The sequence below is a fragment of the Bacillus rossius genome, chromosome 1, assembly GCF_032445375.1.
Source record: "Bacillus rossius redtenbacheri isolate Brsri chromosome 1, Brsri_v3, whole genome shotgun sequence".
NCBI classification, from domain to species: Eukaryota; Metazoa; Arthropoda; class Insecta; order Phasmatodea; family Bacillidae; genus Bacillus; species Bacillus rossius.
In genome coordinates, this window is record NC_086330.1 from 78,123,104 (window position 1) to 78,140,424 (window position 17,321).

Sequence of the window (17,321 nt, forward strand, 5' to 3'; positions counted from 1 at the left end):
GTTTGTACACACGTTCGCCTATTGACGTGTTTTAGAACTTACATTTTATGATGACTATCTTGTTCATTCCAAAAAAAAAAAATTATTTATATAAAAATATCGTGTTTTACCAATACAATCTTCTACGATTGCCTACATCAAGAAAATGTAAACAAAATAAGGCTACATATTACCAACTAACAAAACTTGCAACTCCTCAGTTTGGACATTACAAATGTGTCATGTATGAATATAACTTTGCAACTTTGTAAAATTTAAGATAAAATATACATGTTTTTTAAGGTATATATCATATAACCCTGAATTGAGACTGCCCCTACTTTTAGATGTCCCCTCTACCCAAATAATTATTAATTAATTTTTCTTCTACATTAGAATCACTTACACCAACTAGTTTTTCTACATCCTTTGCATGGCATATTATTCTCACAGAACCTGTATTGGCATGCTACTGCAAAGTTGTTGGTCTGTTTGACATAGTGTACAACTTAGAGGTTGTAATTACTATCAGGGGTGTATTCCTTGTTTTGGAACCTAAGATCAGGATATGACATGCTTTTTGACACTATCACAAAGAACAGATAGATAATTGTAAATCCTACAATAAACTGAAACATAAAATTCTGTTTTTCACAACGTGTCTAACATACAATTGAGGTTAACGTTATAACAATAATATTATGAAGTATAAATAAGTACACCAACATGAGAAATAATATTTCATAGGGTGCGTCCCTTAAACAAACACAGACAAACCCATGTAGGTACTTGTTTTTTTTTCAGACTTGCAAACAGTTATAAACAATGCAACATATCCTGTACCAATTTCACCAATATTCTGTTTACATTTTTCTCCCATTTGTTGATGAAGAAAAAATATGCACGTACGTAAATTGATTTTAATGCAATACATTAAATAAAGGTCATCAAGACATATGGTAAGGCAATGTAAAAAGTTATTTTAACGCTGTTTTATGGATGGTCAAGTATATATACCATATCACGCTTTTGTTCTTTATAATTTTTCTTAGAGCGCAATTTCAGGCCAACCCCTGTTTTCGTAAGCGAGTTTATTTATTTATTTTTTAGTAAAAATGACTACCTCTATTTGGGTTTGTTTGGTATACATTTTGTTTCTTTGATATATTTGTGAAATGTCTGCATATACAGGATTTGTTTGGAAAGTAATAGGACTGAGTCATTTAAAAAAATTTATTGAGCCAATCGTTACAATTCTTTAAAAACATTCAAAGTAGGCTCCTTCTACCACCGCAATTTCCAAGCATTGAAGGCGTCACGTAAGGCATTCTCCGGAATAGCCTTGAGAGCCGCGGTGCAAGCTGCTTGGATCCCCTCTGTCGTCTCAAAATGCTCGCCTTTCATCGGCCTTTTCAAGCGAGGAAACAAAAAGAAGTCCGGGGGGTGGGGGGGGCGGCACACATCTGGGCTGTAGGCCGGCTGCGGAAGCGTTGGGATGCCGGCCTTGGTCAGGTAGCTGTTCACAAGAAAGGCGGTGTGAGCCGGGGCGTTGTCGTGGTGCTACTTCCAGTCGGCTGCGATGTCTTGTCGGACCCGATTGACCCTTCGTTTGAGTCTCTTGAGCACTTCCACGTAAAACTTGGCGTTGACGGTTTGTCCATTCATGGTAGACAATGCCTTTGATGTCAAAAAAGACAATGAGCATCGTTTTCACTTTGGATTTGCTCATTCTTCCCTTTTTTGGGCGAGGAGACGCCGGCGTGTGCCACTCGGAAGATTGCCTCTTTGTCTCGGGATCATACTCAAAGATCCATGACCCGTCACCTGTGATTACGTTATTCAAAAATTGGGGGTCACTTTCACACATGTTCAAATTTTTTGGCACACTTCCGCTTGCCGCAATTTCTGGTCGTCAGTGAGCACTTTTGGGACCATCTTCGCGCACACCTTGCGCATGTTCAAATGCTCCGTCACAATGTCATGAACCACAGATTTTGGTAAATTTAACATCTGGGCAATTAAATGAATACTCAGTCGACGGTCTGAGTTCAAAACTTTGCGCACATGAGTCACATTGTCGGGGTTTGTCAAAGTCGAAGGTCTTCTAGCACAGTCTTCATCTGCGACCTCTTCCCGGCCCTCCGAAAAAGCCTTGTGCCACCGAAACACACCACTTCTTGCTAAAGCATCATCTGGGTAAGCCTGCTTGATCATATCAAACGTCTCTGTCGCAGATTTACCGAGTTTCACACAGAATTTAATCGCGTACCTCTGCTCTAACGAATGCTGCATTTTCGGCTTGCACCACTCACAGAAACACGTTGCGCGAAAAAGCCTGTCCTGACTCTCCAGCTGCTCGGAGACAACTGACCAGCCGCTTGTTCGTTAGCTAGAAACCCCCTCTACCGAATCCAGTCGGTGCGCGCACGCTCCGAAGTACAGTCGCGGTGGAAGAAAATCAGTCCTATTACTTTCCGGACAAACCCTGTAAGTCAAGTGTACATTTTTTTATCACTTAAATTCAGGACCATCCTTTTTTCATATGACCTGTTCATATCCACATAACACTGAGAAGATATCATTGTTAATGTAATAATTATTGATATAAAAGTAAAAACTTGAATCCTGGAATGTCTTGTCTGTGTCCCTGAATAGTTCTTGAAAGACTTGAACAAATTTGGTAGCAAAGTACAAAAAAAAAAGGCAGAGGAGAAACAGTTGTTTGGTGCTTGTGTGTACTGTACTCCTTGACCAGTGTGTGTGGTGTGCAACAGGTGATAGAGTACAGCGGGGAGCGCACGCTCGAGGGGCTGTCCAAGTTCCTGGAGACAGGAGGAGAGTACGGTCAGGCGCCCCCAGAGGAGGTGAGTTCTGTGCTGTGCTGTGCTGTGCTGGCTCACACTTACTGGTACACATATCCATTGTGAGCAGGGTGTCCACATTCTGGGAAGTCAGAGAAGTTTGAGTTGTTTGGGAAAGTATTTGAAATGCTTGAAAAGTAGCCTTGTACAAATATTCAAATTAACGAATACAAATACAAAGAATAAACTATTTGTATTCAATTTGACCTCGAATAACAATAGTTTGAAATAACGAATATTCGTTTGCTTATGAATACTTGGCATAGTATACCTCATGAGTTTGTCATATACCAACGTTCACTGGTGAGATTGTCATTTGTGCGGTATATAAATACCCGTTTTTATGTTTAATGGGACTTCATAATCAAAAACATGGACAGTAAGCGATGTTTTAAACATGCAAGAAGTATTAAGGTTTTTTTTTTCTGCTAATGTCACTAAACAGTAATGAAATAAATCAAACTACTCAAAACATCAAAATTTGTTATTTCAAACTTAAAAACTAATTCTTATTTGTATCTTTTTTGTCACACGTACCAAAGTGGGAAAAAATCAAAATAAAAAATTAACAACTGTGGACTAAAACACCACAAAACACGGACACTTCATTGATATGGGAATGAAAATAAGTAATCATCATAGTTTCAACAGCGTATAAATTGATAGTCACAATCAATCTAGCATCATGTGATTCAGAAGTAGCTTACCTGCTGTACGTATCTATTACGAAACAGACGTTGTGACTCTAAAAGTATATAAATAAACGTAAATAATGGTTTAAGATGCAAGATAAAATTAGCAAAAATTGTGGTTATAATATTGCTGAATTAAAATTCAATTTACCTAGCTGCCATTAACAACAAAAACTCGTGAATAGGGATGGGGCGAATCCTGATTTCCTCGAATCCGAATCCTAACTCAAATCCTCGACTGGAATTGCCGAATCTCGAACCCAAACCCGAATCTTTTAACAGATGATGTTCACATATCTAATGTAAGTGAGATGTATTCTGCTTGCACTAAAAGTCCCTTGACTTTATCACATGTAGTTTGGTACATTTCTGGTATAAGTGTATATAAAGACAAACATTTTTTCTTGAGAAATTTCCGTTTTAGTACAGATTAGCGGTTAGGATTTTTTCTATAAATAAGCTAGAGGTCTGCGAGCCTAAGAATTTTACTTCGAGCCGAGCTCGAGCATTTGTGGTACAGTTACACTTTTGGTAAATTATTTTTATCTTAAACTTAGTATAATGTTTGAATAAAGTATTAAAATGAAGTGGGCTTATTAATTTTGGGTAACTATTTACAGTGTGTGTTTACATTTTGCACTGCTAGAAAAAAAATATTTTTTTCCATTGAATCTTACCTGTTTCCATTGGTTCATTAGTAACTGATATCATCCAACTAACATAACCAAGTATATGTTTGTGTAAATGTAACACATCTTTGGAATAATTTCATCCTTGTCAATTTTTCTGGAGTCCTTACTGAGCTTCAACAAACTTAGCACCAAAAATCATGTTGATTGAGAAGTACATTCACATTGTTTCAACATTTCCACTTTTCAGCACAATAATTCTGAGAGATTGTCACAGAGTATTAAATTATGTTCTTTAATCTATCATGCAGAACAATAATTTGTTCTGCACGTTCAGGAGTTAAATTAGCTCTACGATTGAAGATAGTGTTTCCAGCAGAAGAGAAGCTTCTCTCGCTGGCAACCTGCTTGGCTGGAATGCTTTAGTAAAATTGCTTAACCTCAAAATTAGTGTCATAAATATCTGTAACTGGTCATTAAAGTTTAATCAATTGAAAGTAATAAAAATAAAAGCATTTTACTTCATTCAATTTACACTTGCAAAAAAAACACACACACATTAACCTACATGGAAATTAAAGTCTTTTTCAATATCCTGAAGTCTGAAATATGTTTACTCATGTCATTAAATGTAGAGCTGTATTGAAGAAGCCGATTTTGCCAATATTTAGTTGAATCGGCATTTCTGCCGACTTCCGATACAGTACGCTTGTTAATTTTCGGCAAATATTACTGAAAAACGAAAGAGACTGCCATAACCTAAAAATCCACGAGTACCATTTTCACTTTTCGTAGTAATACTGCATTCTTTCACATCACATTATTTCTTAGCAAAATGTGCCAACCATACATATCAAAGTTTAACATCCTTTTTTTTTTTTCAACAATGTTCTTTAATTTAATATGTCATAAATAAATAATACATTACTATCACGGTAAATATACATCTCGGTTGTTACGGTAACTATTGTGCAAATATGGTAGCTATCATGCTTCTGTAGTAATTATGGTATTCTACAAAGAATATTGTTCTTATTATGGTAATTATCTTAAAATATATATTGGGTTTGTACTGTAGTTATGGTACATCATCCATATTTCTTCGTATGTTGTTGTTCATTTGTCTTTTCTTCATATTTACGTGCGCCATTACTTGAGACAGGAAGTTTCAGAAAAAATTTTAACGATCTTTATCACACACATTTAATGGCGTAAATGATGAGACCTCAGCAATTTAAACGCTTTATAAGGAAAAACCTACTATGCGGGACCTCGTAAGCAAGTTTTACTGTATTTTTTTTCCGTAAATAGTAAAAAACCGAATCCTTTGACGAATCCTATATCAGACCCGCCGAATCTTCGAATCCCTAGGATTCGGCGGATTCGGCGGATATTGGATTCGGTCGCCCCATCCCTACTCGTGAATAACTAGAGTTTAAATATGTAAATATAAACTCAATCAATCACTAATTTGGAAATACGAAATTTAAAAAAAATATTCACATTTTTCGTAAAATAGATTGCAACACTAAAACAAAATGCAAGCCAGAACAAATGCAAACTATTGTTGTAGTACACACCACGAAAGAGCGCGGGCCATCGATTGTAGTTAACTCGGCACTCGACAGAGAGCGCGCGTTGCATGCAATCAGTGAGATATTGATATTTAACTACTTGTGCACACTCTATACGGGGAGCAACATAACCAAACATGAATGATGCCTACTAGCGCTGGCTACATTTTTATAAGCGGTACATCGCAGCGACGCAGACGAACAACGTTAAAAAATGTCTTTAAAAGAAAGTTTATACATCAGATAATTTTGTATTTCCATTAATTAAATAAGTAAGTGGTAAATCCAAATAAATATTAGATTTCTACTTTCAAATACATCGTTTTATGCGGAAAAAATACCTACACAAAGCGTTCTGAATCTAATAGCGGGACCAACAACTAGGCCTGTGCGAAGCTTCGCAAATGTGAATCGATTCAAATACATTTTAAAGTTTCGCAGGTTTAGAATAATTCCACTACCGACTAATAGCGTGCGCGAGTAGACAATCGATCCTTACTTTGGAACAATCGATATTGCCTCTTGACACAATGGTCTGCGCTTGTTAAGTTTTTAAAAACCACGAAAAGATACTGGTAATTAGCGGACCGGAGATTGTGACTGATTTAAACTCAGAAAATACGCCCAAAAGAAGAAAGAGTGAAGTATGGCATTATTTCACAAAAGGGAATGACGACGTTGTGAAATGCAACTCCAGTAATGTGAAACTAAAAACGCTATGAGGTAAATTACTTTGCGACGCTAAATTTGTTTGAAATAAAAATGGTGCCATCTATGTATGCCCATTTACTGTGCAAACCAAAAGTTTATTAATTCAAACTTGACGGAAATATACAGTTTTAATTACTGTAACCTAAATGTCCCGTTTTAGTTACTCCAACCTACAGTCAAACCTCTCTGAAAAACCCCTCTCGGTTCCCAGGAATACGGTCGTAATAGATGTTTTCCGAAATTTTAATTTGATTTCAACACCCCCCCCCCCCCCCCCTCCCAAACCGCTACTCGCTACTCGCTAAGACCCAAACCGCTACTCGCTAAGAAACCAGCCGTACAATGGCAGGATGCTGTGTCACTCACAATTCTAGACGGCTTTGCTTTAAACCCACTTCAACCTTCATGACAAGTCCGTCGCCCTACAGGCCACCTCTAAAGAAAATATGTCAATAGACAGTTTATTTTTACTGGTTAGTTTACATGTACGTTTTCTGCTTGCCGTAGTTAAATACACTAGAACCCCGATTTCACGAACCCTGGATTTAACGAAGCAGTGATTTTACGAATACATTCTCGAGAATCGTCAAAAAATTGGACATTTTGACCAAAATGTGAAAATCAGAAGAAAAAAAAATAAAAAAAAAACGAAATGAAAGATCATTAAAATCTGTTCATTTTAACACACAGCGTATTTTTGTGTTGGCTTTAATACTTCCAATAATGTTCATGTAAGAATAACAAAAAATTAATGGGATATTTCCTTTAAAAATACGGCACCAGTAGCTTGTGCAACGTAAATGGGAGCGCTGGAATATCGTCTAGACAGGCTGGCGGCAGCACAGGCGGCGGATGCATGACGTCATACGGCTTACCTCTCCTTCCCTTGGCCAGACTTCAAGGTTCATCCCTCCCAGGCATGCAAACCATCGTGTCTCTCTCCCCCTCCTCACTCAACGTCCTTTGGCATGTGAAACTGTCAACATCCTTCCTCCCCTTCCCCAAACTGCGTGCAACGAAAGCAAGGTTTGTTATAGTCCATTTCTGGTAAAATGAAAAATTTTTAAGAGCCCCCGCGACAGCCATTTACCGTTAATTGTTTGGATACAATTTGTTTGTTAGTTACACAACATTATTTCTGCTGGAAAATCACTGAAACTTCAAAATTTCTTTAATGGAAAAATTTAGCAGGGCCGTAAAAGTATTCATTTTTGCCGCAAATGAACTATACTTGCCCTTCCTGCCAGACAACATTCTCGGCGCGTGACGCATGGCAACTACAGTCGTGTGCTGCGCACAGCTACGAAAAACCTACGCGATTTCCAAACTATACTATATATCCGACTGGAGTCTGTTTACGAAAAGCATTTAAGAATTTGTTAATGCCCAACTGGTTCTATTAAGATAAAATGGCTAAAAGGCATGTTTTCGAAGTTTTAGGTGTAAAAAACCCGTTACAAATTTCTTGAAAGTATCAGAGGGAAATGCATTACACCTTTATCTTTATTTTTCCGCCATATAATTTTACGGTCACCGCTCAAATTTCACAGTTATCTGACGGGAACGAGATGACTGCGCGCCAGTTCAGAGCCTTGCACTTAGAGGTTTTACCGCGCTAAAACTACCATTGAGCGTCGCTCTTATCATCCCGCTTCACTAACACATGCTGACCAGACGGCACCCTAAAGCTGATTAGAGGAAGCATGTAGAAATGCAAGGCAGGAAATTTTTCCAGCTTATCAACCAGGACCCGGGCAAGTCTTGACTATCAAGCTTTTCACATTAAAATATAAGAGACTTGTATTGTGTAATTTCGGTGTTATTTAGCGGTTTTTCTTAAAAATTGCTTTTTTCGCATTTTTCATATAAATTCGCGGAAAATTTCGCGATTTTGCGATTCACCATATAATCGTGGCCCTAGTTATTACTCGCGCGAGAGGCGAGACGTGGAATGTTAGAAGAAAGATAAATGCGGGGAAGACAGACGGCAGCCAGTGTGTTTCCTGCGCGGGGAATAAGTGGCGTAGCCTTTTTTTTTTATGCTGGGTGAAGCGACCTTTTTCTATCAACCCACGGGAAAAGATAATTGCTTGAGCTGTCAAAATAAACATCGCTGCGGCAGTTAAAACAAGTCGAGGCGGGTGTGCATCCAGTCGGTCGCTGTGTATTGTCAACCGATAATAATCAAAATCAAGAGAAATCCAGCAGGTAGCTTTGCCTTAACTACCACACTAGACACTCGCAAAAAGCTAAACGTAAACACGTTGCCACAAAAACCTTTATCTGCACCCTGCCGGCAAAGGGACGTGGAATTGGGGTTGTTAAGCGCTGAAAGCGGTCGACAGAAAGCACTCGGCAAGAGAAACGCAGTAACACGCTACTCACCACAAGAAACTTATTTTCTGTCAGATTTTCTTCGGATTTTCGGCAATATTTCACGGTTCCTTGAAATCGGGTTGTAATAGAGAGGTGGTCGCAATAATGGGGTCGCAACAAAAAGGTTTTACTGTAACTTTACTTTCAGTAGCAATATGTGGTTTTGTGAATAGTCAGTATATTGAATCGATTACTAATTTTAATAAAATTACCTACCAATATGTAACTTGCATTTTGTTTTCACTTGTTTAACTACATATGTGTAGTTAAAAAAATTTTTAGAGTAACAAAGTTCAATATTTAAAATTACAGCAGAAAAAATTATTTACTATTCGATTTGGCTTCGCAATTCGCTTCGCATGAAAAAACTGGTATTTGCACAGGCCTATCAACATCATGCAACGTTTATGTGAGAGGTTATTTTATCCAAATTTTGACGCCCTAAAATATCGGTGCAACGATTATGCGATAAAACAGGGTATTTGCAAATACAAATATCAAATTTGAACAGTAAGAATGAGAATTAAAATTCCACAAAAAAAATTTCACGTCACGTAACAACTTCGGAAAATTAGACAAATATTTTTAAACTGACAATAATTATACAGAAAATGTTTGTTAAAATATTTAAATTATGGACCGTTTTTTTAATTATGCTGTTAACATAACCAACTTAACCTTACCAACCGACCTTTCATTTCAGTTCCTATTTGTCTTATTTTTCACAACCTGCTACTCTACATATTGATCCAAAAACTTTTCACGAACTGCAAAATTCTGTGAAATCCATTGCAAACTATTTAATGAAAATTTTGAACCTTTTTTTTTAAATGCTGTATTCCCAAATTAGTGATTGAATGAGCTCATATTTACATATTTAAACCCTAGTTATTCATAACTTTTTGTTGTTAATGGCAGCCAGGTAAATATAATTATGCTAATTTCATCTGGAATCTTTAACCATTATTTACGATTTTTATATATATTTTTGAGTTGCAACATCTGTTTGGTCTATATGTACACAGCAATTAAAGTGCTCTGTATCACATGGTGTTAGATAGATTTTGATTATTGATTTATGAGCCGTCGAAAATATGACAATTACGAATACGAATAGTTTATTTATTCATAGTCAACAATTAAAATATTGACACAGGCCTAGTAAATGTCCATTTGTTACTCTAAATTAAAGGTGTAGCAGGCTCATTTAAAATATGAACAGACGTACAAGCATCAAGGCAAGGCAACTGAGCGATGGCTTGCGTGTGTGCAGGCGGAGGAGGAGGACGAAGATGATGACCTGCCACGCAAGGACGAGCTGTGAGTGCACGAGTGCTCGAGTGCGCGGGGGACAGGCGGCGTGCAAGGTTGTGCTTCTGTGGTTGGCGGGGACGTGCTTCCACACTGATGTCGGCTCCCCGCCCGACACTGTGTCTGGACCAGTTCATTTCACCCTTTTGTTTCACGACTCATCTCTACAGTCTTCATCATTCACATTCCAGTTTTCAACTCCTGATTCATATTCTTACTATGAGTTGCACAACTTTTTTTTAAAAATAAAATAATATAAATCGTTTTATGTTTTTAATTTTTTTTTGTACTTTACTATGTTTAGATTTAGTTAACATGAAAAAAATTTTGTTCTTTGTAAATAAAACTTAACGGTGGTACAAATTTTTGCTGCATTCTGCATTTTTTTTTGCATGTGTTATGAAATTTTGACTTGGCATTGGTTACTCTTGCAGTGTTTCCTTAAATTATGTGGATATGCCGTAGTATTGGAATAAAAATTGAATGCAGTTCCATTTTAGTAGAACTCTGCTGTAATGAATATGACAGCACAATTTTGTTAGCAGAATTTTCTCTCCGTAAGAATAATAATGTAACAAGTTCCCTCTGTGACGTCACCAAATGCATTTTACCTTGAGCATTATAGATGCTGTAAATATTTAAATGTAGAATTCTTTTTATAATTTTTTTTTTGTTTGTCTTTTTAAAATTATTTTAGTCAGTGTTACTCAAAATGTTCATTTAAAAAGTAGTGCTGGTACACACTGTTCGTTGAATTGCAGAATCTAATCTGCTCTGTATAATACAAAAATTTATATTGAGTCTTGGGACCAAAATTTAGGCTTTGAAATATTTTCAAACTGTTCAAATAAAAATACTTAAATTTCTTTACATTGTTCTTTATGTTTACTCTTAAAATACATTTTGTTTATACTGTAAAACCTCAGTATAACAAACTTGAATGGGCTTATTTTGGGTGTGTTTTTTTTTATAGATATATTTCTTTATAATGAGGTGATTTCATGGTAGTTTTCTAAGTTAGGACTTTTGTGAATAAAAAAAAATTAAAATTAAAAAAAGGTAAAATTCTCACTTCCTGGCATGTTTTCAAATCAATCTGTAAGAGAGCATTGTGATACTTACAGTTGTTTTCTATTTTAATTACTGATTAGGTTAGTATATAGTGTAGATGGTTAAGTTTGGTAAGCTACATTAAAAAACTGTTAAAAATATTTGAATAGTAAGTAAGGAATTACCTAATTAAAATAACTCAGCATAAAAAAACATTATTCCTATTCCATAATATACTTAATACACCTAATCTTACTACTCGTTAAAACGGGACTAATTATGGAAGTAGATGAATACAACCCTTTAGGGTTATACACAGTCAGGAAGCCGAAAATAAGTTATTTTAAAATAATTTTTCATTGAAAGATATTTTAATTTATAAGTGTAAAAATCATATACATACAGTGATAACTTTCAACATTTATGAGATTTTTTATAACAATGATTTTTAAAGCAGCTGTAATAAATCTGTGTGTGCTAAAAAAAATTTTTTTACCAAACAAATCTTTGTGCTAAAAAAATTTTTTTACGGTGAACACGAAATATCTGGATTGGATCATCTAAAATATAAATATATAAATAAATATATATATATATATAAGGTATTATCTAGTGTTTAATGGAAGGAATTGAATTTTTAAATAAAAATTAAGATTTTAGATAAAAAATATAGGCCTTTAATTTTTTATAAAATCAAAAATATTTATCTGTGAGAAATAAACCTTTCATTAATTACAAAAATATATTTATAAAGCTTGTGTAAAAATTTGATACTGATCGGTTTAGCCGTTTTCGAGAAAACTTGCTCACCAACTTTAAAAAAACAATTGACAAAAGTTTGGAATATTTGCAACAGTCATCAATAAAACTGCATGCTGTACCACATGATAAGACAACTTACACTGGAAAAAGGAATCTGCGCATTAGTTCATCCCACAGGTGGGAAGAAGTTACCTGAAGAAACTGCAGGTCATTCAAGAATTCTATCAAGATGATGAGTTTTCCAGGGAAATGCCAGGAATGAAAGATAAAGTTAGTATATCCAAAAATGTTTACAATCAGAAAAAACTTTTGCTATGCAACTTGCATGAGCTGTATTGTTCTTTTAAGGCAAAATATCCATCTCTCAAGGTAGGGTTTTCAAAGTTTTGTACGTTGCGTCCTAAATGGTGCGTTTTAGCTGGAAGTTCTGGAACCCATTCCGTCTGTGTGTGCACTATACACCAAAATGTTGAATTACTTCTTCACTGTCTTGGTGTAGGTGAAAAGTATAGTTCACTTATTTTGTATCTTGTATGTGACATTTTAAATCCTGCCTGTATGCTAAGACAATGTGAGCAATGCAATGTCCTTCGCCAGATACTCTAAAGCAGCATCTATATCATACTTTAGACTGTGATCCAGATGATGTGATTGAATATCAACAGTGGGTCAGTACAGACGGAACACAATTACAAACCCTTACCTCAAGTATATAACTGTTCGTTATATGTATACAAAAATAAAAAGATGTTGCGCCAATTTTATATTTGTTTTGTTTTTCAAATAGAATGCACAGACGAGTCCAATCACTTTCCAAATAGGTTGCTCACACATCCACACATACATTCGTCTGTCGAGAAATGCTCGCCGCCCGGGTGATGAGAATTAACGAAAAAAAAAACAAACCTAGTTTAAGTCCTTCAGTAAAATCTTACTGTAAGTATACGAAAATAGTGCGACCTCGAACAGTGCCGCACCCAGTGAAACCGAAATTCGCCACGAGCCAGACGCCGACGGTAATCACAATTTCTAATTAATGTCAGAATGAAATAAAAACAAAATAGGTTAGCTTAATACTCTGCATGGCTCTGACCCCCAACCTTTAATTATCTATCCCGCAATTTACTTCATTTTTGGCGAGAAGCCACCGAACGCGACCTACTGGTGCAGCGATCGACGGACGACTGGTGAAGTCATGCCACCGTTTCCTCCACGCAGGGAGGAGAAGTCACATGACCTCACCGACCAATCGCATTACAATCACACTACACATCACAAACCAATAGGAAAACAGAACACACATTGAAAACAGTTTTCTACACACAGAACCAGCGACTTCCCATTCTCGTTCTCCCTCCCACACCGTGAGACAGCAGTTATCACACAGTTCCCACAACCAGTGGTGAATCCCAGCTTTTATCTCTGTTGGCGGGGAATCACTGTTTCGTTCTCCCTCGCACTTACAGGCCTCTCATGCCTCTCTTTCTAACCATCACACCAAATCCATTGTTCTAGAAACTTATGTACTAGCAATCACAATACAAATTACTTTACAAAATTAAACTTATTTAGAAAAACTTGAAAAAGTAGGCCAAAACAAGCAAAAATCTAGTACAGCGACTTATTAGTATAATTACATAAAAAATAGTAATGATTAAAAATGTCTTTTAAAATACAAAGCACATTCTTAAAACATACAGCAAGTGCAAATAAGATATATTAATATCTATGTCTGATAATACTGTTTCATAACATAAAAACCACTCAAATAACATTGACTTATTAATACTTACATAATACAAAAAAAGAAGTTTATAAGAAAAATATTTAGCTAGGAGGGCAGGGGTCTTGCAACGTTACAAGTATAGAAGACTTTATGGAAATTTTAGTACAAAAAAATTGAACTCCTCATACCCCATTCCTATACCACAAAGAAACAATCGGACTACCTCAAGCAGCTGAAAGAGAAAATAAGTGAAAGAGAAGTTATAGCTTTATTAGATTTCAGTGAAAATTTTTCCTTCGTTATCCAAAATGAAGCACAAGGATACCATTGGACCAATAGTCAATGTACAGTTCATCCAGTAGTTATTTACTACAAAAATTCAGACAATGCTAATTTGAAAACAAGCAGTCATTGTTTTTTGTCAAATGATTTGGATCATGATGTTTCCATGGTGTATAAAACACAGTCAGAAATAGTCACATATGTTAAGACACCTGCCTCATGTAAAACACATACATTATTTCAGTGATGGTTGTGCTGCTCAGTACAAGAACTGCAAGAATATGCTCAATTTGTGCCACCACACACAAGATTTTCAGCTCACAGCTTCTTGGTCATTCTTTGCCACAAGCCATGGCAAATCATCTTGTGATGGAATTGGGGGAACTGTTAAGCGACTGACATCAAAAGCTAATCTTCAACGACCATTCCAAGACCAAATTACATCAGTGTCTAAGATGTTTACCTACTGCAATGGACACATACCGTAATCACTCGCGTAATATCCGCAGTAATTTGACCACATTTTTGGCCAAAAAAATGGGGTGCGGACATTATGCGAGGAAAAATACAAATTTTGTGTCTTAATTATTACTAAAAAGGCACAAAACGTATCTAAAATCAATTTGGATTTCACTAGCTATTTTAAAAGAATATTGCTGCGGGATCGCTTGCAAACAACCCGGCTTAGACCATGTTTACTTTTCTGTAATTGCCACCGGTAACTGTCTCGCACCCGCCAGAACATTAAAAAAAAATTACGCGCTACACTGAAATGAGTGTGGTTACGTGTGCCTTATTAATGTGATTAATATATGTGATGGATTAAAACGGCTATTAACGGCACGGCTGCAATATTTTAGCCGTACCATATCCTTACGTGCGGCGCGTAGGGAACCAGCGAGCTGGCAACAGCGCAGTGACTCACCAGTTCCACATCTGCTGCGCACTGTACTCCCCCCCCTCCCGGTGTAACGTTTTCCACCCCCGACTCACCTTTGTTCGGGCACCATTGGTTGTTGCACAACTCCCCAACCAAAGGGATTTTCCAGCGGTTCAGTGGTTACCGAAAAATGGCTACACAAGAGTTTGTCGCATCACTTCCACTCAACCAACTCGCAACACGTTGATCCAGTCCTTTTGCAGTCTTGCTTCCTTACTCCTCCCCTATGCACCTTACACCCACGTTTTCTCACAGCGGCCCCTCCTCCATCTTGACCTTCTTCCTCCTCTGTCCCCTCTTCCGCCGGCACTCCGTATCCCTCCGCCACACTCCAAATGAGGGAATTTGACTTCACCACTGTTTACCAAGCTCACTTATTCTAACGAATTCTAATTTCAGAAAATGTTCAACCACTATTATTGACGTCCTACAAGTTAGTTCACACGCAAAAGTTTCAAACTAATAAATAGGTGGATCAGGGCGCAAGAAAGTAGTTCCTAGCCAATAACAGCCCCCTGGCTGTAGACAATACTGCTATCAAAGTTGGAAGAAGTGGCTTAACTGCCATTTTATCAGGGCATGGGGGTAAGCTGCAGTCCACCTCACAACCCCCCAGATAAAGTCATCCTAATGGGTGACTCTCACAACATTCAGATGGCTTTCTCTCTCAGCAGGCTCATGTCAGTCACTGCACTAGTTGCATGATCAACACAAATAACATTCCTCATTCTCCTCTATATAATAACACCACTTATCTACACAGGCTCTTAGTTGTAACCCAACCATGTTGCCCCTACCACATGAGATCCAGTCATGGCCCCTTTCTTTAACACCCTCAAATCACATGTCACAAAAGTAAGGCTTCAGTAACCCTTGATTAAAGATACCCAGCACTTCATTATTTTTGACCCCCACCAGTTCCCAAGTATTCGGGCCCACTGCCTTGCTTAGCCTGAAAGGTCCCTCATAGAGTAGGTGAAGTTTCTTGGTTTCCTTCTGCAAATAGTTACTTTTCTCACTAACTCTGAGTAGTACTAGGTCCCCTACCTGGAATCTCTGAAACGGTTTACTTTGCTGCTGACCCCTCTTTAACGCTGCATGCTTCAAGCGAAGGCGTACTTCTTTCACCCTATCTTCTCTACTCAATTCATCGCCTGCAGGAAACACACATTGTCTTGCTAGCTCATCCCGTTGTCTTTCATCTGTCACAATCTCTCGAGGAGAGAACCCGGTCCCACTGTGTACCTGCTCATTAAGCACTCTGTTGATTGTTGATGAGCGGAACTGCATCAGCCCACTTACTATGGCTATCATGGCAGTAGGTACGCAGCAATCTCCCTATTTCCCGCATGACTCTCTCACTAGGATTGCTTTGGGGATGTCGGACAGAACTGTAAACTACTTCTGTTCCTGCCCAGGCACACTCCCATCTCCACATGTCTGATGTAAATTGCGTCCCATGATCGCTAAGCACCCTCTTAGGTACCCCATACTCACTGAAATACTGATTGATCAGCTTGCTAACACACGCAGCTGCGGTAGCTTTCTTTAATGGATAACAGACCAGCTTTGAGAACACATCCAACACTACGAACAGATACTGAACACCGCCCCGACCCTTTGGTAATGGTCCATACAAATCAACTGCGATCAGCTCCCCGGGCCCCTCAGGAATAATCGGCACCCAACTGCCCTCCCAGCTCCTATTCGGATACTTGGCCTTCTGGCATATGTCACAACTCCGTAATATCTTCTTAATACTCTTCTCCATGCTCACCCAGTAGTAGCTATTTGTTGCTAACCACAGAACTTTCTTGGCCCCAAAATGACCATTGCTGCGATGCAAATGCCAAACAAGCCTTTTCACCCAGCAATCAGGAAAAAACAACTTCCAGTCCACTGTGCCTGCCTTTTCCTTTCTGAAAAGTAACCCCCCAGATAAACAATACCACTGCTTTAAATTTTCTGCCCTTGCATTACTTCCCACCTGACTGGTGGTTTCCAATGACTTGATCACATCACCCCACACAGGATCCTCTCTCTGCCGTTCCCCTAGCTGACCAAACTCAGCCACCAAGATCTCGTCTCGCTCCAAGGTCATCCCCGCCATCACTGGTCCCGTGCGTTGTTTTTCCTCCAGCACTATCTCCTCCCCCTCTATCACGGTGCGGCTCAACAGATCAGCATCTTGGTTTCCCCCCCCCCCCCCCCCCTCCCTTCACATACACTATCTCTAGACGATATTCCTGCATTGCTAAACACCAGCGTGTTAGCCGGCTTCCCATTAACTTGCAAGACATAAGGAACGAAAGCGAATGGTGGTCTGATAATACCACAACCGAGCTACCTAACAACAGATTACGCAGCTTTCCCAAACCCCACAACACGGCCAGACACTCTCTCTTAGTGACTGTATACGCACGCTCCG

At 38.0% G+C, this 17,321-nt stretch overlaps 1 protein-coding gene across 2 annotated transcripts in view; it reads left to right on the forward strand.

The window, feature by feature from the left end:
* Nucleotides 1-10,496, forward strand: part of LOC134538158 (protein disulfide-isomerase) — a 63,585-nt gene extending 53,089 nt beyond the window's left edge. The window contains exons 9-10 of one of the 2 annotated variants that reach the window (XM_063379223.1): nt 2,754-2,843; nt 10,096-10,496. In XM_063379223.1, coding sequence (XP_063235293.1) covers nt 2,754-2,843; nt 10,096-10,146 — 141 coding nt within the window. In that variant the 3' untranslated portion in view covers nt 10,147-10,496. Of the gene's footprint in view, nt 1-2,753; nt 9,337-10,095 lie in introns of those variants that run through there. The other variant, XM_063379213.1, reaches the window with a different exon arrangement.
* Nucleotides 10,497-17,321: the final 6,825 nt, after the last annotated feature.